Source organism: Cervus canadensis, chromosome 4 (genome assembly GCF_019320065.1).
Source record: "Cervus canadensis isolate Bull #8, Minnesota chromosome 4, ASM1932006v1, whole genome shotgun sequence".
Taxonomy (NCBI): Eukaryota; Metazoa; Chordata; class Mammalia; order Artiodactyla; family Cervidae; genus Cervus; species Cervus canadensis.
Window position 1 is genome coordinate 90,282,800 of NC_057389.1, and position 21,902 is coordinate 90,304,701.

General features: G+C 50.1%; 1 protein-coding gene across 1 annotated transcript in view; it reads left to right on the top strand.

The window, feature by feature from the left end:
• The first annotated feature begins 95 nt into the window (after window positions 1-95).
• Window positions 96-21,902, top strand: part of ELAVL1 (ELAV like RNA binding protein 1) — a 36,621-nt gene continuing 14,814 nt past the window's right edge. The window contains exons 1-2 of the mRNA XM_043466447.1: window positions 96-258; window positions 13,498-13,688. Coding sequence (XP_043322382.1) covers window positions 13,517-13,688 — 172 coding nt within the window. The 5' untranslated portion in view covers window positions 96-258; window positions 13,498-13,516. The remainder of the gene's footprint in view (window positions 259-13,497; window positions 13,689-21,902) is intronic.

Sequence of the window (21,902 nt, forward strand, 5' to 3'; positions counted from 1 at the left end):
GCCCCGGGGCGCCGCGACAGCAACGCGGGCCAATGAGAAGCGCGCCGTGGCGGACGCCGGCCAATGGGCGCGCGCGCCGGGGGGGCGTGTCCGGGCCGCGGGCCGGAGCGGGTCGTGCGCGCTGAGGAGGAGCCGCCGCCGCCGTCGCCGTCGCCGCCGCTACCGCCACCGCTACCGAGGCCGAGCGGAGCCGTTAGCGCCGCGCCGCCGCCGCCCGCTTGCCCCGGAGCAGCCCCGGGCCCACCCGCCCGCGTCCAGGTGAGGCGGGGGCCTTCGACGGCCCCCGACGGGGTAGGCCGCGGCAGGCCTGAGCTCGCCTGGCCGGGCCGCGGGCGCTCGCGGGCCTGCACCGGCCGAGGCCCAGGCCGCGCCGGGCCGGGAGGGGACGCGCGCGGGCCTCGGCGAGCGGGCGGGGGCCGGCCGGTGTGGGCGCCGGCGACAGGCCCCGGGCCGGATTCCTCGGCTGCCGCGAGGGCCGAGGTAGGGGGTCGCGGCGTGGGCACGCGCCTGGCGGCCGGGCTCCGCGGCCGGCTCCGGGTAGCCTTGCAAGCCGGGTATCCGGGGGCGGGAGAGCGGAGCCAGAGGCAAGGGAGTGGAGTGAGCGCCCTCAGCTCTCGGAGGTCACGGCCCCCGGGCTCGCTCCCCCGGGAAATCCTACTCAATCTTTTGTAGCGGTTGTCAGAGGACCGCGGTGGATCTGAGGTCCTCTTAGAAGTGTATAAACCCTTCGGGTATGTATGAGAACCCTAGAGGAAGAAAGAAAAATATTTTTTGAATACCGTCTCTAACAAAACAGTTTTTGGGGTGTGGGACGTCTGGATTTGTAAATTGTGTGTGTGTTGAAAACACAAACTGCACGCAATTGAACAATGGGGGATGGATGCTCTTCCTTTTCCGGCGTCCTCTGCTGCTAGGCATATTAAAAATGGGTTCTGATACCCACTGTGTGCAGGGCAGGTGGAGAAGAACTTTTGCAGATGTCGCCCCTGGAGGAACAGAACCCCCCCTCACAGAGAGTATTCATGGGCGATCTGAATAGCCACGGCTCCAAAAGTGGGACGTTGGGGAGGCGGAATTTCTCAAAAAGCGTTTCTCAACCTTGGCACTACTGATTTTGGGTCTGATCATTCTGGGTTTGGGTGGGGGAGGGGCTGTCCCTGGCCTCTACCCACTTAGATGCCAGCAGCATCTTATTCCTCCAGTTGTGAAGATCAAAAATATCTTCAGAGATTCCCGGAAGTATCACACACATACTCACACGTGTGAGAATCACCCCTGGACTAAAAGAATGATCTTCCACTAGAAGTACCCCTAGCCCCATCTCTGATTCCTTAAAATCCAGAGTTCCCAAGTCGTTGGACAAACTGTACTGTGGGAGCCCTAATTTGCTTATCTGTAGAATGGGATGGATGAGACGATTGCTGTGCAGATTTAAGGATTTGGGAAGCCCTAGCATTCAGCATGACCTGTGCCTGAGGAGACACTGAATATATAATGTTATAAATAGTCCACCATATTTAGTGAGGATTTACTATGTGCTATCCACGGATGGACATTGATCTGCAGCCCTTGAGGTGGGTGCTGTCTGTTGTGATTTCCGTTTTAGGAACAAAGAAACCCAGGCTTCAGTAGGTCGCTTAGTGAGACCAGTCTCACACAGGAAAGTGGCTAATGGCAGGATTTGAACTCAGGCACTCTGATTCAGAGTTCTTACTTTTAACAGCTGAGTTTTACCACTCTTATAATCCCAGCATCTGGGGGACCTGAAGAGACGTTCCATTCACGTATCACTGAGCATCTTCTGTGTGCAGAGCTTTGTGCTAGGATCTGTTATAAAATTGTTTGACTTAAAGACCCATGAAGAAAGCAAGATATATGAACATCTCAAAAAGTGGAACTAAATCATATTTATGTTGAAGAGGCAGAGTTTTGGATTGGCTGTGTTGAGTGTGAAGTCATGGGGCAGCAAGTGGAAAATGAGAGGTTTATGAAAGTACCATCTTCCTAAGGCCCTGCTTTTGTCTCGCTCCGGCCTCCCATCTCTATCACCTTTCCACACTCCAGCAAGATCTGATTATGTTAATATTTCCAATCAGGAGTCTTTGGGTGGAAAATAAATTAATTTTTAAACCTTTTTAGGTGGCTTAAAAGCTTAAGTCGGGGATCCTTTGCACATTCTAACCCCCACCCTTCCTTTCTGATTTCACCTGCACATAGGCCCCAAACTCCGACCCTCACTGCCTGTTGCCCCCACTTTCTGGAATGCTGTTCTCCTCCACCTGGAGATCTCTTCCTCATACTGTGTGGCCCAGGTCGAAGCTCACTTACCATATGAAGCCTCCCCAGACTGCTGCTCTTTCTCCCCCCTCACCAGTCAACTGTTCCCTCACTCCTGTCCCCATCTCATTCAATGGAATCAGATTCATGCTGAATGGTGAAAGAAGTGTAGTCGCCTCCTTTCGCCTCTAGGTGGCAGTAGCCAAGCGGCAAGGCCGACCTGAGTCCGGGGAAGAGCAGAGGAAACCAGCCTATGGGAGGGAAGTTAGTTTTGCTTCCCTCTGTTAGCTGACTCTCTGCGCTCGGCTTCTGAGTCCCAGGCCCTGTTCTAGGCTCTGGGGAGGCACTGGTGATTGCAGTGAATGCACAGATTGTTTCAGCCCACTCCGTTGAGCGTGGTAATTATGGTTAAATGCCTGCTGATGTGGAAACACAGAAAAGGAAACTGTTTAACCTAGCCCTGGTGGGCAAAGGTAATCACTGTCCTGGAGGAGGTGAAACAGGAGGGGAGGGGTTATCCAGGCCTAGACTGTGGGGAAGGGCTTGGTAGGATGCAAGAACCACACCAGCCAAGGCATGGAGGTGGGGATGTCTTGGTTTGTTCAGAGACCCACACGGGGTCTGGTAGTTCAGAGGCAAGAAAGGTGAAGTGTGTGGTGGTAAGAGGACTCTGATAGCTGGTGTGCAGAGGGAAAGGGTGTTGTCCTGCAGGCCAGGCCGAGGGGGGCTGTCTGACAGTTTCATTCCACAAAGCGAAGGGGTCAGATCTGCACATAGGACAAACAGCCGGAGGAGAATATTGCTGAAAGCCAGCAAACCACTTCGGAGGTGATGACTTTCCTGTAAATCAGAAAGGTCACAGATATGACCCAGGGCTGTGGTGGTCTGGAAATAGGGGGTGGGTGTGAGACCCGGTTATCGGGTAAAGGACACAGGGCTCAGTGGGTGTTTAGCTGTGCGATGTGAGATAACATTGGGCAATGATTCTGCGCCCTGCCTGAGTGCCCAGTAGGTGGATAACGGTCACTCAGAGAAACAGAGAAGACATGAGAAGGAGCAGTTTAGCGTGTAGACATAGACAAAATAGCACATCATGTGAGTAAGATACGTGTTCCTTCTGTGGATATACAGACCGGAAGTGGGGAGGTGGCAGAAGGTAGCGTCCTGTCTGGACGTATGGATGGGACTCGCTCATCTGCTCACTGTCCTTCCTCACTTGACCCAGAGCCTCGTGGGCACTGGCCAAGTCAGTGGGCACAGTTTTATAGACTGAACACGTGAAACCTTACTGTTGGCTCATTGTTGTGGGACACAGGGAGGAGTGGGAGAAATTACCTCCTCAAGGAATTTACAACCTGAACTGGGGAGAAAAGACATAGATGTGTGAGATTAAAGTAATGATAGGAGGAAGCCATGGATAGTGACAGCCTGGAGAGCTTTGAAAGAAATGATTTTTCCTTACTTGGGGTTTGTTCTTGATGAAAGAGGCGGTATCCAAACTGGTCATTGTCATCAGAGAGGCGTGGGCAGCTATTTCCAGGTGCCACCAGCAGTGTGAGTAAGAGAAAAGGTGAATGCAGAGAAGTCCAGAACCCTGAGGGGACCGGTTTGGGCAGGCAGAGGGTCAAGAAGGTGGACTTGGACATGAATCTAGAGAAGTATGCCAGGATCAGGTGGTACAGGGTTTCTCAACACAGTCAAGAAGTGAGTTTGGAAAAGCACTTTTCTTTTATTCCTTTTTCTTCCCCCAGATATTTATTTGTTTATTTGGCTGTGTCAGGTCTTACTTGCATCATGTGGGATCTTTAGTTGTGGCCTGTGAACTCTTTGTTGTGGCATTTGGGATTTAGTTCCCTGACAGGGATTGAACCTGCGCCTTCTGCATTGGAAGCGTGGAGTCAGCCACTGGGCCACCAGGGAAGCCCTGAGAGTAAGGACAGACAGACCAATCAAGAGACTTTGGTAGGACAGAGATGGCCCAGCACTCACCTGAGGGTCGGGACTGGGACTACTGTTTTGTCTTCTACACCCACTGCCTTGCTCGTGCCGGCATGTGATTGCACTCTATGTGTGCTGGGGGAAAGAAGGGTTAGAAGGGAGCTCAGAGGTGACTGGATCCCGCCACCTGTCAGGAAGACACTTGTGCCAGAGGAAAGACTTACAGGGGAGGGAACAGCGCAGAGCAGCCCAGTGGCAAGACCGATGTCACCACGGACAGAAATCAGGAGACAGAGGAACAGGAGTGAACTGGGGGGAGAAGGCCTAACGATGCTTGGTGTGAAATAATCACGTGGCAGGAGACTGGATAGGAGTCAGTCTGCCCAGAAGGTGACAGGGACCTGAACAGGGACAATGGTAGAGAGATGGGGGGAGAGTGAGGCATCTCAGATGCAAAACCAGCAGAAACTGGTGCTCACTTAGGTTTGGGGGATGGGAGAGGTGGTCTGAGGGACAAGTGTGTGTGGGCGCCACCAGATGAAGTGATTCAGGAGGAGGGGAAGGTTTGAAGAGGGGGGCAAGAACAGAAGGAGGCGTGAGGACGCTTGCACCGCAGGTGGGGAGGGCGGGGAGACATGTGCTCACCTTGACTTTGTTGGTAAAGTCAGAGCGAGAAGACGAGACTTGAATGAGATTCATGTTGCTGGTGAACAGAGGAGGAGACCCGCCAATTCGTCTCAGGATATGTGTGTCATTGATGCGTGACTGACCACGGACTACCACCGATCTCTTCTGTGTCCCATGGGTGCTTGTGATCCCTGGCTGCTGGAATGCACCGTGGCTTCCATGGAACTCAGGCCCATTAGAAATGGCCTCAAAAGTGCAGATCATTTCCAGGGCCCCAAGTGGAAAGGGTCAGTGTGTTCCTTAGTAGGCGCTCACCACGTGTCAGGAGCTGTGCTGAGAGCTGAAGCAGGGGGTGACACCTCCGTTTGCAGACAGGCAGGTGGAAGCTCCGGGAAAGGAAGTGATGTCCCTGACATAGTTCATATGATGAGCAGTAAGGTTAGTGTTGGAGCTCAGGTCTGTTAAAGCCCGTGGGTTTTTCCTCCTGGGCCAGGTTGCTCTGCAGTTCCATGTGAGAGCCCTGGAGGGGCCTTGACCAACTGGAACTCCTAGCAGGGCTGTGGGTGTGATCCAGTCCCCTCAGGGTCAATGGAGCGCTCTGGCTGGGCTGGACACCCAGCTGCACCCACTTTGCCTCTCCCCTGGGCTGCTCAGACTGGCAGGCATGGACTTGTTATGACTTAGCTGTCCCTGTTGGACAGCTTTCCTCACCGTGGGCTGTGGGATGGGACAAGGATGGAAACCGAGTTGATCTGAGTGAGCCCCACCTCGTGTAGTGGTTATAATTGGGTCAGGTAGTGCCGTCATTTTTTTTTTTCTGGCACCACAGCATTCCCTGGGTGACCTTACACTCCTCAGACTTTCACCTTGAAGAACTCAGGACTTTGCATCTGAAAAGGACAGCAGAAATAATTGAGTCCAGGCCCTGTCGTGTGATGTGTGAGGTGTCAGGGTTGAGCCCCAGGATATATTTGACTTGTTCTACTTTTGTTCTGGCCCAAGTATAAAAGCCTGTCCTGTAACTATAAACCAAGACAGATTCTCATAGGTGCCTGATAGAAACTGATCTTGCTGCTTTGCGTATGTACCACCTATGTACGCTTTTATATCATATATATATACACACATATGCGCATATGTATAGGGTATCTCTCCCTTATATACATAGTAGGTATACTACTGATGTGAGCAACATCTCTGAAGTCACATGGCCAGAACTTTGGAAAATAGCTCAGTAGGGCTGAAAACCCTCAGAGATTGTCCCAATGGGACTTCTCCATCACACATCCGTGACCAGAAACATTTCCAAATCTGCAGGGATCACTTTGCTAAACTAAGTTCCTTGTTTTGCTCCCTGCAGTTGACTTTGGTTCCATGGGTTGGGCTGGGATGGGATGATGCTAAAAAGGTAGGATACTAAATGTATTAAATAGATTGTCGATTCAATTTCCAGCCACCCTTCTTTAACATAAAATAATGCAGCAAATACATATGATTCCCAGTGTGCCTGTACCCCTCTCTGTGTGTGCCTGGTATGTTTGCCAGATACCCCTGGGGACCCTTGGCAACAGTGATGTAGCCTTGACCCTCAAAGCTTTCACTGATGTGGGTGAAAAGCAAATATGAGTCAGAGTGATTTGTGCAACAGTGAAGGTTCACACCAGCAGTGTGCAGGTGCTGAGAACGAGAGCGACTGAGCATCCTGGGAGATTCTTTAAAGATAAATGAAGAGGTGATGGAGAGGGAGGCTGTCCCTGCTAAGGGAGCAGCTGAAACAAAAGCGCAGAAAGATGAAGGTCCACGGCATGCTGGGGACGACCAAGTGAAGCGAGAAGGGGGGACGAGCAGGGGCCATTGCAGCAGTCCTGGCATTTTATCCTTGGAAGACTGCTCCGCAGCGACAGCTTGATGGTTGGCCCTGCCACTGATTAACAAGGTGACGACTGCCCCTGGGCACAGCCGTGTAACCTCTGAGCCTCAGCAGGTGGTGACTCTGCTGTCAGGGAGAACCGGTGGGGGCAGGAAGCGGGGGAGCTGGCTTGGTGGGGCTGAGGGATGACTTGGAGATGTCCACAGGTCTGCCACTCATGGGACGTTGAGTAACAGGAGGCAGGGTCTGGCGAGTGAGAGATGACTGGAGTCATCGATTGTCAGGCAGACACCAAGACCAGCTTGTGGTTGGTGCTTCCGGGGACAGATACGCAGATTTGGAAAGATCAGGGGAAGGGACGTGAACTGCAGGGTGGCGCCGAAGCACCAAGAAACTGCTCTTGGGGTTCAGTTCTTCAGCAGTGCCAGTTGACTAAGAATGGGGCCCACAGGGGGCTGCTCAGCCTTGACTGGGCATGTCAGGAAGAGCCAGCATGCCAAGGACAGGGCTGTCATGCAGAAGCTTCATGCTTTCAATCTTTAAAAAAATTTAAAAAAAAAAATTTTTTTTTGGCTGCACCATGGCACGGCATATGGGGAGTTCCCTGCCCAGGGCTTAAACCCATGCCCCCTGCAGTGGACGGGCAGAATCTTAACCACTGGACCACCAGGAAAGTCCCTAAAATTTATTTTTTAATCCAGTTTTTGGTGTAGAGTTGAGTTTTGACAAATGAATGTGACCACCACCATGATCATGATATTGGAAAATTTTATCACCTGGGAAACAAAAGTATTTCCTCATGTTCTCCTTGTGAAGTCTACCCTTCCCCCACTCCTTGCGCCTGGCAACCACTGATTTATCTGTAGCCTCTGGAAAAGCTTTTTCCTTTTCCAGAATGGAATCATGCAGCAGCCTTTGAGTCTGCTTTCAGTCACTCAGCAAAATGTATGTGAGACTCTTACGAATTGCGTGAATAGTAATACCTTTTTAATCGCTGAATAGTATTCCATCGTGTGGTGTACTATAGTTTATCCACTGGAGGTTCAAGGGACATTTGGATTGTTCCAGTTTTTAGCAATTATGAAGAAGGCTGCTCTGCATGTAAATCAATGATGTTATTACACACCCTCACACCCTACACGGAAATAAACTCATGCTGGATTAAAGACTTAATATAAGACATGACACCATAAAAACTCGTAGAAGAAAACATAAAGCATTCTTTGACATAAATTATACCATTTTTTTCTTAGTTCAGTCTCCCAGGCAATAGAAATAAAAGCAAAAATAAACAAGTGAAATCTAATCAAACGTATAAGCTTTTGCACAGCAAAGGAAACCATAAACAAAATGAAAAGACAACCTACAGCCTGGGAGAAAATATTTGCAAATGGTGCAACTGACAAGGGCTTACTTTCCAAAATATACAAACAGCTCATACAACTTGAGAAAAACAACCCAATCAAAAAATGGGCAGAAGACCTAAATAGACTTTTCTCCAAAGAAGACAGGTGGCCAATAAGTACATGAAAAGATGCTCAACATTGCTATTAGAGAAACGCAAAACAAAACCATAGCAAGGTATCACTTCACACTAGTCAGAATGGCCATCATCAAAAAGTCTACAAATAATAAATGCTGGAGAGAGTGTGGAGAAAAAGAAACCTCCTTACACTGCTGGTGGGAATGTAAATGGGTGCAGTCACTATGGAGAACAGTATGGAAGTTCCTCAGAAAAACTAAAAATAGAGCTACCATATGATCCAGCAATTCCACTCCTGGGCATATATCCAAACAAAACTCTAACTCAGAAAGATACATGCACCCCTATGTTCATAACAACACTATTCACAATAGCAAGACATGGAAACAGCTTAAATGCCCTTAAACAGAGGAATGGATATAGAAGATGTGGTACGTATACACAATGGCATACTACTCAGCCATGAAAAAAAAATGAAATAATGCCATTTGTGGCAACATGGATGGACCTGGAGATTATCACATTAAGTGAAGTAAGTCAGAAAGAAAAAGACAAATGCCATATGAGATGTCACTTATATGTGGAATCTAAAGTATGGCACAAGTTAACTTGTGTACAAGACAGAAACTGACTCGGACACAGAGAACATACGTGTGGTTGCCAAGGGGGAGCAGAGGGATAGCAGATGCAAACTATTATGTAGGATGGATAAACAACAAGGTCCTACTGTTTAGCATAGGGAACTATATTCCATATCCCATAATAAACCAAAATGGAAAAGATTATGAAAAAATAAACACATAAAAAATAAAAACTAAATGTTTTAAAAAATGAATAAAGCTATTCACATTATTGCATAGGTTTTTATATAAACAAAAGTTTTTATTTTCCATGTGTGAGTACTAGCAATAGGGTTGCTGGGTCATATGGTAAGTTTATGTTTAATTATAAGAAGCTGCCAAGCTGTTGTCCACAGTGGCTTTAACATTTTTATATTGCCACCAGCAATACATGAGAGCTCTAGTTTTTCCACCACCTCACCAGAACTCAGTGTGGTCTGTTGTTGTTGTTTGCTTGTTTTAGACCTCCTGTATGCCTAGATGGCTAACAGTGTTTTGATGTGGTTTGTCTGTCTTTTGGTCGTGCGGGATCTTAGTTCTCCGACCAAGATTGAACCTAGGCCCTTGGCAATGAAAGTGTGCAGTCCTAACCACTGGGCTGCCAGGGAATTCCCCTGATTGTGGTTTTAATTTGTGTTTTCCTGATAACTGATAATGTTGAGCATCTTTTCATCTGTTTGTTTGCCATCCATATATCTTCTTTGGCTTGGTATCTGTTCACATTGTTTGCCATTTTAAAAATTGAGTTGTTTGTTTTCTTACTGTTAAGTTTCAAAGGTTTTTCTTTTTTCTTTTTTTTTAAAGGTTTTTCTTTAAAAAAAAGTTCTGGATACAAGACCTTTCTCAGACACATGATTTGCAAATATAATCTTCTGGATTATAATTTTCCTAGCAGTGTCTTTTGCAAGAGCAAAAGTTTTCAATTTTGATGATATCCAGTTTATCAATTTTCTTTTAAATGGATTTGGATTCCTGCATGGTATCTAAGAAATCTTTGCTTCACCCAGTGTCACAAAGATTTTCTCCAGGAAATTTTTCTATTTTTATATTTTAGAACAGAGGTCGGCACACTTTTTCTGTAAAGAGCCAGATGGTAAATATTTTCAGCTTTTTGGACCATATGGTCTCTGTCACAGCTACTCAACTCTGTCACTGGAGTGCAAAAACAGCCATAGACAGAACATAAACAAATGAGAGTAGCTGTGTGCCAATAAAACTTTATTTATAAAAACAGGCTGTGGTCTGAACAAATTTGGCCCATGGGCCATGGTTTGCCAACCACTGATTTGGAAAGCAAACTTTTTGCCAGGCATTGAGGACAGCCCACTCTGGTAATTACTGCTCAGTTTATTATCTGTGAAATCGGTGTGAGAGAAAAGGCAGGAGAGTAAAACAAGAGTGAAGAGAGAGGGGGATAAAGGAAGAAAGGGGGAAGGAGGAAGAAAAAGATTTGAATCACATTTTGAGCAAACTTCAGCATGCATTTTAATTCTTTAGTTAATCCTTGTACTTTGGTTCAGGCTTCAGCCAGTGTTTTTGTTTGTTTCTGAGCTAGTGATCTTAAAATCTCATGGCCACAGACAGTTTAACAGGTTTGTGGAGTTTTTCCTGATCAAATCTGTTAATGCCATGCTTTTTACTGAAAATGGTATTTATTTAACCATCTCCCATTAATACATATTAATGTTTTGTTTTGTTTGGCTGAGAGGCATGTGGGATCTTAGTTCCCTAATCAGGGATCAAACCTGGGTCCCCTGCGGAGTTTTAACCACTGGACCTCCAGGGAAGTCTCTAATACATATTTAGATTATATCCAGTGTTTTACCAGCCTTGGGGTCAGCATGTTCCTTGCACATATTTCCCTGCACTTACGTGATTATTTCTGTAGAGCAGTTTTCTGCAGTTCTAAGTCAAAGGGTAACATTCACATTCAACATTTTGATAGGCTTGCCATGTTGTCTTTCCAGAAGGCTGCACTTTGCACACGCATATCGGTGGAGTGTGAGGGTGTTTAAGAAAAGGTGGGGGAGGGGTATTTTTTTTCTCCACTTATCCTTACACTGGGTTTTATCCATCCCGGATTGTAGTCCCTCTGACTGACACAAAGTAGCATCTCCTTTTATTTTGCATTTTCCTCATTGTTTGTGAACTTGAGCCTCTTTTCATGCCTTACTGGCTGTTTAACTGCCAGCATCTATTAGTTTCAGCTCATATTCTTGGTTCATTTCTCTGTTAGTGATATGTTGGCTTTTTTCGTATTAATTTGTAGATGCCTTGAATCAATTTTTTCTCAGTGTCAGCAGTACTGACACTTAGGTTAGATAATTCCTGGTTGTGAGAGCTGTCTTGTCCTGTGCCTTATGGAGTGTTTAGCAGCATCCCTGGCCTCTAACCACTAGGTGCCAGTGGCAGAAGGCTCTTCCATCCTGATAGCCAGCAGTGCCCCCAGATAGTGCCCAGTGTCCCACGGAGGAGGGGGCAAAATCACCCAAGGTGAGAACCCAGCTCTAAGTGAGATAATAAGGAGCTGGCACTTTCTCCCTGTCAGCCTGCTGCTTGCCTGTGATGTCTTTGCCGTCCAGGAGTTTCTAACCTTGTGAAGTCTCCCTTTCCAATCTTTTCTTTTATGACTCTTGATGCTAAACTGCTTTTTAAAGAGCAGGAAGCATAGACCATTTTCAAAAAATAAATACTAGGAGACTGGACTGATTTTGCATGTTGTGTATGGTCTGAAGCAAGTGAGAGCTGGAAGGTAGAGAAGACCTGAATGTCTCCCCCAGGAAACTCAGAACCAGACCTGATTCCTCTCTCTGTGTTGGTATGGGGCAGGCGGGAAATCCTGTGCAGGAGATGCGCGCTGGTTTTTATATAATCGCTGGCAAGACTAATTTTAGAGGAGGCGAAATGCTCTAGACACTGGGCACTGGATTTTGAAGCATAAAGTCAGAACTGGGCAGTAAGAATCTGGAGAAAGGGTTGGGCTGCCCTGGAGACCTCCCGACTAGTGGGCAGCAGGGCCTTTTTCTCAGTGATGACTTTCAGCTCCATAGAGATGCCTGCTTCTTTAGAGCCAAGGACACGGGACTTTACAGCAGTGCCTGTGAGCAAAACCTCAAGTGAGTGGTGCTTCCAGAAAAGCAGTCTTGAGCTGACTTTCCTCCAAAGCCATCACTGTGCCCTGCTGGTGTTGCTGAAAGTCAGGATTTCTGTAGGCAGCTTAAGGTGTCAGAGCCTGCCAGCTTTGGAGACAAAGGTCCCCGAACTGGTAGAGAAATCGTAACCTCTTTCCTAGCTCAGTCACTCTGTCTTGGGAGGAAAGCAGTGCAGAGGCCCTCTGCCTGCTGGCCGGAGGACAGACGGGGCGTCTGGGTGGCCTGCCCCGGCGCTTGTCACAGGCTCCTGCATGTACAGCTACATCAGTAATGCACATGGAGACCGGACAAAGCAATCCAAGATCTTTGGAGTGTTCTCAAGACACCCCAAACACTTTTCCCAGAGGCTCTATTCGTGGTACTGGAATTGTTTGAGGGTTTGCTTCTTTAAAGCCCTCTTATTAAGTGGAAATGGTTAAACTTGGACTTGTTCTGGTTTTGTTTCAGTAGACTTTATTTTTAGAGCAGTTTTAGGTTTGTAGAAAGATTGTGACAAGAGTCCAGAGTGAATTCCCCTATACCCTTCCACAGGCACAGTTTCCCTCCCCTATTACTAAATCTTGCCTTAGTGTGATATTTTGTTGTAATAGGTGAACCCATGTTGTTACCTAACTAAAGCCCAGGGTTTGCCTTAGAGTTCACTCTTTAAAAATCTTATTTGTTTATTTTTGGTTGTGCTGGGTCTTCATCGCTGCATGTGGACTTTCTCTAGTTGCAGTGAACAGGGGCTGCTCTTCATTGCAGTGCATGGGCTTCTCATTGCAGTGGCTTCTCTTGTTGCAGAGAACAGGCTCTAGGCCCACGGGCTTCAGTAGTTGCAGCTCATGGGCTCTAGAGCGTGGGCTCAGTAGTTGTGGTACACAGGCTTAGTTGCTCCACAGCATGTGGGATCTTCCTAGACCAGGGATCAAACCCATGTCCCCTGCATTGGCAGGCAAATTCTTATCCACAGTGCCACCAGAGAAGTCCTAGACGTCAGTCTTCACTTTAAACGTTCTGTGGGTTTGGTCAAATGTATGGTGACATGTATCCACCCATTATACCCTCATACAGGATAGCGTCGCTACCCTAAAAACCCCTGGGCCCCATTCCCCTTTCCCTGAAACTCCTGATCTTGCGGTCTCTCTAGTTTTGCCTTTTCCACAATGTCACATACTGGAGACCCTCTAGTATGTGGCCTTTCAAGCGCCTCCATTCAGCAGTGTGCATGTAAGGCTCCTCCGTGTTTTTGTGGCTTCCTGGCTCCTGTCTTCTTGGCACTGAATAACCTTCCATTGTGTGTGTGTTACCAGATGACTGGCGTGTGTTTCTCCATTCGCTTACTGAAGGGCATCTTGGCTGCCTGCAGTCTGGGGGCGGTTATGAATAAAGCTGCTATAAACATCCACATGCGGGTTTTTGCGTGGACATAAGTTGAACTCGTAACATTGAAAAGAAAAATGTCTTAAGTGCAAACACAGTCATGAGCGTTGCCTTGATACCCTACAGTGGGAACGTTTGGAATTTACTTCATTTTTTCTCCCCCTGCAGATTTTTTTTAAAAAATACAATGTCTAATGGTTATGAAGACCACATGGCCGAAGACTGCAGGGACGACATCGGGAGAACAAATCTGATCGTCAACTACCTCCCTCAGAACATGACCCAGGATGAGCTACGAAGTCTGTTCAGCAGTATTGGTGAAGTGGAATCTGCAAAACTTATTCGGGATAAGGTGGCAGGTAAAGAAACAGAGCCATTTTTGTGTGTGTTGGGCGGGGAGATGATATGTGGGGCCATCCCACCAAGCCCTGCTTCTTAGCCAGGAAGTTTCATTTTTATCTCAACTCTGTTTTGCTCCCACCCTGGTGTAAGATTGGCTGTAGGTTCCCAAAGGAGGAAAAATCCATCCTGAGATGGAGAATATATACAAAATAAGACAGTGGGAGTGAGGGAAGATGAGGAGACAGGAAGGAAAACCCAGGATGCTGTGAGAGCTGGAAGGGGCATGGTCCCAGCTGTAGAGGGACCCTAGCCAGTGTCCTGCCTGGGGCAGGCCCAGCCCCTCTTCTCAGGCAGTGCTTAAAAGGTCAGACCCGCAGAGCACTGAGTCAGTCCCATATGGACAGCCCTTCGTTAGATTTGGGCCACCCTGACTGTCTGTTCTCGTGCTGTCAACTTGAACATCTGAAACTGAGCTTGAACTCTCATGGGGGCTGGGGCAGGGGAGCAGAGGATCACGGGTGGGCCGTGGGTTTGGCAGGCAGGCAGGCGCAAAGCTCCAGCCTCCCACAGCGCCTCGGTGTCCACATCCACGAAGTGGGGTGGTGGCGCCTGCCTTCCTCATGATGCTGCCTACCTCCTAAGGGTTTGCAGAAGGCCGGTACCTGGTAAGGCCCTCCGTGAGGAGGCCTCCGTTCTGAGAGCGAGGTTGCAAGAGTCCTAGGGAGAAATGTGAAGAGACCTGGGGCTGTGACGCACTCCCTTTCTTTCCTCCCCAGGGAGGTGCCTTCTGGGAGCCCTCCTCTGCCTCCCCGCCCCCCCCATCTCTGCCAGCTCTTCTGGGAGCCCTCCTCTGCCTTCCCCCCCCCATCTCTGCCAGCTCTTCTGGGGAGCCCTCCTCTGCCTCCCCGCCCCTCCCCGCCCCCTCCCCTCCCCTCCCCCCCCCATCTCTGCCAGCTCTTCTGGGAACCCTCCTCTGCCTCCCCGCCCCCCCCATCTCTGCCAGCTCTTCTGGGAGGCCTCTCTGCTCCCGCCCCCCCATTCTCTGCCAGCTCTTCTGGGGAGCCCTGCTCCGCCTCTCTCTGCCTCCCCGCCCCCCCCATCTGCCAGTCTTCTGGGAGCCCTCTATGTCCGCCCCCCCCCTTTCTGCCCAGCTTCTGGGAGCTCTCTGTCCCCCCCCCCCATCTCTGCCAGCTCTTCTGGGAGCCCTCCTCTGCCCCCTCCCCCCCCCATCTCTGCCAGCTCTTCTGAGGGGCGGCCAGTCCTCTCAGCAGTGCTCTGGCTCCCACCCTGGCTCGTAAAATCTTGGTTCCCTACACTGAAAAATAATTTCAAGGTCAAGAGTCATGTTTATTATGGAAATATATTGGGTTGGCCAAAGAGTTCATTCGAGTTTCTTTGTAGTATCGTATGGAAAAACCCGAACTTTTTGGCCAACCCAAGATTTAAGTTTACATTAGAGTAATACTATTGAACCCCATGTACCCATTGTCCTGTTTCAGTAACTCTCAGCATCTGCCAGTAACTCTTAAGATGCCTGTCCCCAAGGTGAGTCTCGTAGAGGCTGGCTGACCATAGTACAGGGAGTTAGTTCATCAGAGGAGGATTTTGGTTTTTCATTTTTAAAACATGGTTTTGTTTTGTTTTTATTTGATTGTTTATTTGGCTGCACTGGGTCTTAGTTGCAGCATGTGAGATCTCAGTTCCCTGACCAGGGATTGAATCCGGGCCGCTGCACTGGGAGCCTGGAGTCTCAGCCAGTGGGTCAGCAAAGTCCCAGAGAGGGGACTTTGAACTCAAAGTCCTTTAACGACCCTCCCAATTCTGAGAGTCTGCAGTTTATTACATATCTTCAAAATAGGGGCTTTAGATAATACACAAAATTGAACAGTGTTGGAATGTTCTAGAAATTCCTCTCTCTCTCCAGTTCCAGAAGACCATCCTGAATAAGAATTCTTTTTCAGAGAGGTTTTGAAATTCTTCTGCACAGCTACTGAGTCTTGCTTTTCTTCTCTTGTGTTCTGGCAGAAGGAAATATTCAGTCCCGGCAATATTCCTGACGACTCTATCTTTTGGCTTGTTGCGTTTTTCAAAGGCATTAGAGCTGTGTAAATAGGAACACCTAGATTTGGCGAGATGAGTCCGGAGAGAACTGGTTTTCTCTGGTGAGAGAGAACCAGTGAAATCACCACAGGCATGATTTGGAAATTATTTCAGTTCAGAAATAAAGATTTTCTGCTCTCTGGGCAACTTTGAGTGTAATGCATCGGGAGTGGTGGAGTAGATGAGCCTGGGTTGACATTTCAGCTCTGCATCTCAGATCTTATAGTTCTTCATTTAAAAAATACATATATATATATATATTTGTTTATTTATTTATTATTTGGTTGCTTCAGGTCTTAGTTGCAGTATGTGGGATCTAGTTCCCTGACCAGGGATTGAACCTGGGCCTACTGCATTAGGAGCGCAGAGTCTTAGCCCCTGGACCAGGAAAGTCCCTGCTACTGTTGTTGTTTAGTCTCTCAGTCGTGTGGACTCTTTGCAACCCCATGGACTGTAGCCCGCCAGGCTCCTCTGTCCATGGGATTTTCCAGGCAAAATACTAGAGTGGGTTGCCATTTCCTTCTTCAGGGGATCTAACCGACCCAGGGACTGAACCTGAGTCTCCTGCATTGGCAGGCAGATTCTTTACCGCTGAGCCACCTGGGAAACCGCAGTCCTTGCTAGTAGTTCTTTAAATTGAATGAACTTTTATAGAAGACTTACCTCATTCACTTTTCTCCTCTTGCCACCAGTGTGTGATCACTTCTTCAAGGCTGGTTCTGGCCCAGGGCCTCACCTCTCACTCCATGTTGTCCTTTACTGCGTTCCTCTGGTGAAGCCCTTGACCTGGTTACCTTTCTCAGTCTGCTTTCTCCCAGCCTGGCTCAGGTACCCACCCCAGCAAGACTCTTGCATCGTGGCGGACAGGCACCTTGTCCAATCAGACCTCAGCCGAGCTTGCAACAGGGACATCCTCATGCCCCACATTAGCCATTTCAGCACATATTCTCCTCTCAGGCGCTGATTCCTCTCGCATAATAGCCATTTCACCTCTGTCCTAGATCCCTTCCCTTCTTAGCATGCAAAGAACCTCAAGTTATGCAAGTACCTACTTTTCTGGGTCTTTCCAGGATCTGCCACCAGCATTCAAACACACTCCAGTCCCTGCTGTCTTTAAGAGTCCTTGCTCGATGCCCGGACCCCCTCTAGCTCAGGACTTTTCCACTTGACATTTGAAACTGGGTAACTCTTGAGGGAGGGCCATCCTGTATGTTGCTTCCCTGGCCTCTGCCCTGTAGATGCTGGGGGCACCTTCTAAGTTGTGAAAACCAAAAGAGGTCTCCAGAAGTGCAGAATAGCCCCTAGGTGAGAAGCTCCTCTGGCTGACGTCCACCCTCTGCTGTTCATGGAGCTGTCTCCTCTGTCTCTTCCTTATGGAAGGAAACTTCCTCTTCCCTCAGATTCATGAGCCTGGCTTTCTGCTACCTCTGAGGCTCCCCCCTTTCTGTCTCTCTTGCACCTCTTCCCAGCTGTTAACCTATGCAGTCCTTGACTTATTGCTTAGCCTCCTCTTCTTCCTAGGCCGACACTAGGGTGAGTGGATGCACCTCTAAGCTTAGCCTGACATTCAGCTGTGCCACCTCTCTTGCAACCAGAAATGCTCCCAAGCTCCAAGGCCTTCAGCCTCTCAGTGTTTCCCAGACTGACCTTGAGTCTCCCACAAGCCAACTGCTTGTTTCCCAGGTTTCCATCTTAGCAGATGGCACCACTGTCCACTCAGGGGCTCCAGTCAGAAATCCAGGCATGACCTTTGACCTGTGTCCCTGAATGTTTCTGTCCCTTTTCTGCCATCCCTCCTGCCACCACCTTAGAGCAGGCCACATTGTCTTCTGCCTGCCCTACTGCTTTAGGCTCTCAACTGGCCTTCCGTGCTCCCTCCAGACCATCTTCCTAACTGTAGCACCGTAACCTGTAGCTTCCTAACCTCTAGCACCCTAACTGTAGCTTCCTAACCTCTAGCACTTCCTAACTGTAGCACCCTAACTGTAGCTTCCTAACCTCTAGCACCCCTAATGTGTCCTGTCACTCACCTGGGCCCCATTTGCTCTGGGATGTCTTTCCTGGCCTGATCTAGTCGACGATAGAGGCTCCTCTGGGTCCCCGTGGCAATCAGCCAGCATGGGTTTCCACAGGCCCTGAACTTGGAACTTGCTTGTCCAGTAGGTCCTTATGGTTCTCAGAGGCAGGGACCCTCTGGTATCCCCAGATGTGACATAATCAGTTTTTGTGGAGTGAATGAATGAGTGGGCCTGGGGCTGGGGGAGAATGCAGATCGGCACGGACAGTCATTCATTCAGCAAGCCTCGTATGAGTGCCAACCGGGGGCCAGGCACTGGTGGTGGGAGGCAGTGGGACAAGATGGTGACTGGATGTGGGGATGTTCAGTGTGCTGGCCTCGAGATACAGACTGTTTCTGACCAGCTGGGCCCCACTGGTTTTGTTGCTGCCTGTTCCATCCACAGTCACTACCTGGCCTTACTGTGCAGCCTGCTCTGCTCTCTGTCCTGGTGTCTAAGCCTGTCTGCAGATGTCACGTGGCCCACAGGGCACCATTACCAGTCTGCTCCCTCCTGGACCGTGTCATACTGGTCACTGGTCCATAGCCTTTAGCCTCCTCACTCAGCTTCTGTCTCATTGGCTTGCACTTCTGGTCAGGATAAAGCCCACACCCCAGCCTGCGTTCCCAAGTCTTCTTGAGACCCTTCACCCCTAGCCACTGCACCCTACACTCACCCTCCTCTTGGGCTGGATGTACTGCTTGTCATCTCCCAGACACACCCTCCTGTCACGCTCCTGTGACTTCACCAGTACTGCTCCCTCCGCAAAGATACCCTTCCACACCCATCCAGCTGACCACTTTTTTTCTTAATACAAATCACCTCTCTCCTTATAGAAAAAAAGTTTAACACGAGACAAGCAGGAAGAAAAGTTTAAATTACTGTAATTCCACCAGTGTTAGCTTTTTGGCTTATGTCCATCCATAGTTTTTTCTTTACATATTTATGGTTGTGAGCAGTCATGTGCTTTTACAAAAATGGGCTTGCATCTCCCAAGCTATCTCTTCCTCCTCCATCTGTGAACATCTCTTCCTGTCACTGGACTTAAGCTGTTTCGTGGTCACAGGGGTTACAGGCTATTCTGAGTTTATGACAGGTTGTAACTGCTTTTCCATAGCTACAAGCCCCACTGAGGTTAATACCCTGGCACAAGTCTTGGCTCACCAGTTATTACTGTAGGCAGTCTTCCTAGAAGTGAACCCACAGAGGGGAGAATGGGTACTATCTAGAAGCTGTTGACCCACATTGCCAGCTGGCCCTCTAGGGGCTTTCCGGTTCACATGCCCTCTGCTTGGCCCTGGCATCCTTGAGGCCGAGCAGGGTTTCTCACCTCTTCTCTTAAGTGAAAAATGACATCTGAGTGTGGTGACAGTCTGCATTTCTTGTGAAGTGTACCTGTTCCGGCTGTTTATACTCTTCTTTTATATAAGAACTCTTTTTGTCCTTTGCTCATCTTCTTTCCTTTGGGGACATTTGCTGTTTCTTATTCATTGCCTAATTAGTTCGTTCATTCCCCTCCCCAGGACACAGTCTCTCCCTCAGTGATGTCGTCCCTTGAGCCCCTGTGGGCCTTTAGAGAAAGGACTCGACTGCACCCCAGCCTCACGTTGCAAAGGAGTGCCCTGTCCACGGGGCACTCGTCTTCCTCAACTGGGCACCCCAGGTCAGCACGAGGAACACTGAGGGGTTAAAACATGACATCTGGCTGCTCTGGTCTGCGGAAGCAAGGTGATATGCCATGGAATCGTCTCATAGTCTTAACCCTTGTCTAAAAAAAGAGAGGAAGACATTTGGAAACATGAAGGTCCTGGCCCAGGAGTCGCCCAGCCTGGCATGTGAGCGCTCTGGATGGAGGCGGCGTTGCTTTCTCCAGGGCAGTGGCTCTCGGCCAGGCCCTGAGCATTAGCAGTACCTGGGGACCAGGAGAAACACGTCTGAGGCCCCACCCAGATCCACCAAGTCAGCCAGATGGGGTGTTTGAGCCTTTCTGGAGGGGGCAATGCTGGTACTGGGCAGAGTCAGAGCCCCAGATGAGGGGTGCTGGCCTCACACACCCCTCCACTAGGCCCAGGGTTTATTCATCCTCCGTCCCATCCTTCTTTCCCTCCTCTCGTGCCTTTCCCCTTTCCACTAGACTCCACCCTGGGCCCTGGTGGCCCCAACCCTGACTCAGGCAGGCTTCAGCAGCCTGTGCAGGATCCGTGCCCTGACCACACTCGCCCCAGAGTACCCCCACTCGCCCACCAGACCTCAGCCCCCTTGTTCAGGGTTGGTCTTCCATCGCCCCTCAAGGGGTGCCACTGACCTGCCTTCAAGGCACTGACTCCAGTGGCCTCCTGGCCTCTAGGTCACTGGAAAGTCATCTGTAAGGAGCTTGGAAGTGGGGATCCCCACCCTGCCCCACATCCTGGATTCTGGACTGAGGAGCACCCTAGGGAGCTGCGTCATTTCCCCAGGTGGCTGGCGGACCCTGTTAGAGAAACGGTAACTTGGGAAGTGAGGGCCTTCCCCCAGTCGTCTGCTCTGAGCACAGCCTCTCAAGTCTGGCTCTTCTGCATAACTGGCCTGCTCCCTTCATGCACTGCCAGCGGCAGTTCTCAACCTGGGCTCGGCAGCAGCGTCCTTGAGGGGCTTTACAAACCACCAAAGCGGTCCCCGCTCCTGCCTCCCCACCCCCCTGTCATGTCCTCGGTCCAGGATGTGGCCTGAGATGGTTTGTAGCAGCTGTCCTGCTCATTCTAACAAGCGGCCGGAGTTGAGAGCAGTGGGGTTATGGTGAAGGAAAGCGTGGATGGAGGTGGGCGTTCACCACTGTTAACACTTTAGTCTCTGGCCTTACCCAGTGGGCAGAACCATGGGCTCCCCTTCATTCCTCATCCACCTCCCTCTTGGAGCACACAGGTACCCACCAGAGGAGAGCAGACTAGGGGACAGAGCCAGTCCCAGCCCGGGAGTGCTGGTGCCTTAGGGACCTTGGCCAGCAGCGCTCCCTCCCCATCAGCCCATCGGCAAGTCCGCTTGCTGGCTCTCCCTCCTGCCCACCCCTGCCCTGCTAGGGTCCTCATCTCACACCTGGTCTGGCTCACGGGTTCCTGTGGTCTCTGCACTGGCCTCAGCCCTGCTGCTGCTGTGGTCCACCCAGCGGCCGCCTCCAGGCCAGGCCCTTAGCTCATTGTGTTCAGCCGCCGGCCGCCTTTTGTTTCCTGGAGCAATCCAGAGTCTTCTGTGCCACAGAAGCTTGGTGCTTGCTCTTCTGCCAGAGTGCTCGCCTGCAGCCACCCCGAGGGCTTGCTTCTCACGTCCCCTCCTCAAGGGACACTCTTGACCACCTGTCACCCCTGGGCCCACCCTGTCCATCCTCTCCCTCCACCATGGAGGGTCCCCTATTAGCACCTGAGTGTAGCTTTGTCTGTCAGCTTCTTGCTCCTTTGTTGCCTGACTCGCTCAGTGGGATGTGAATTTCATTATGGCAGGAGCTGTCCTTGGTGATGATCGTTAAACCCCTGGCCAGCCTGGCACGCAGCTCGACACACAGTGGGTGTTCAGTTAGTACACATGGGCTTGTTGAGGAAGAGTGGAGGGGGGCAGGGTGGAGAAGGAGCCAGTGGCCATTGTCAAAGTGTGTGACTTCCTAGGTGACATTATTGGCTGTGGCCACTTGGTGGTCAAGGAGGTCACCCAGGAAGTGTGGATGACAGAGACAAGGGCCAAAGGTAGAGCCTTATGGGCCATCTTGACGGAGTGGGCAGAGGATGAGGAGCCTGGGGAGGGTCAGTTGGCGTTGCAGTCACGTTCTGGAGGAGGTGGCACCTCGGGTGGGTTGGCAGTGCCCAGTGCCACTGAGGGCTTCCAGAGCTGTGTCCTAAAACTCTCTGTGGCACAGCCTGAGGGCCAGTTGGTGTTGGTATGGCAGCCAAGGTGGAAGGGCAGGGAGGGATCAGCATCTGAGGGTGGGGGGGCCCTGTCCAGACGCCAGGAGGAACCAGCTGCAGCAGAAGGCGCAGGAACACGGCCTGGCACCAGAAGAGCCAGGAGCCAAGGGTACAGGTGGCCCAGCCTTGGGATTGGCCTTGT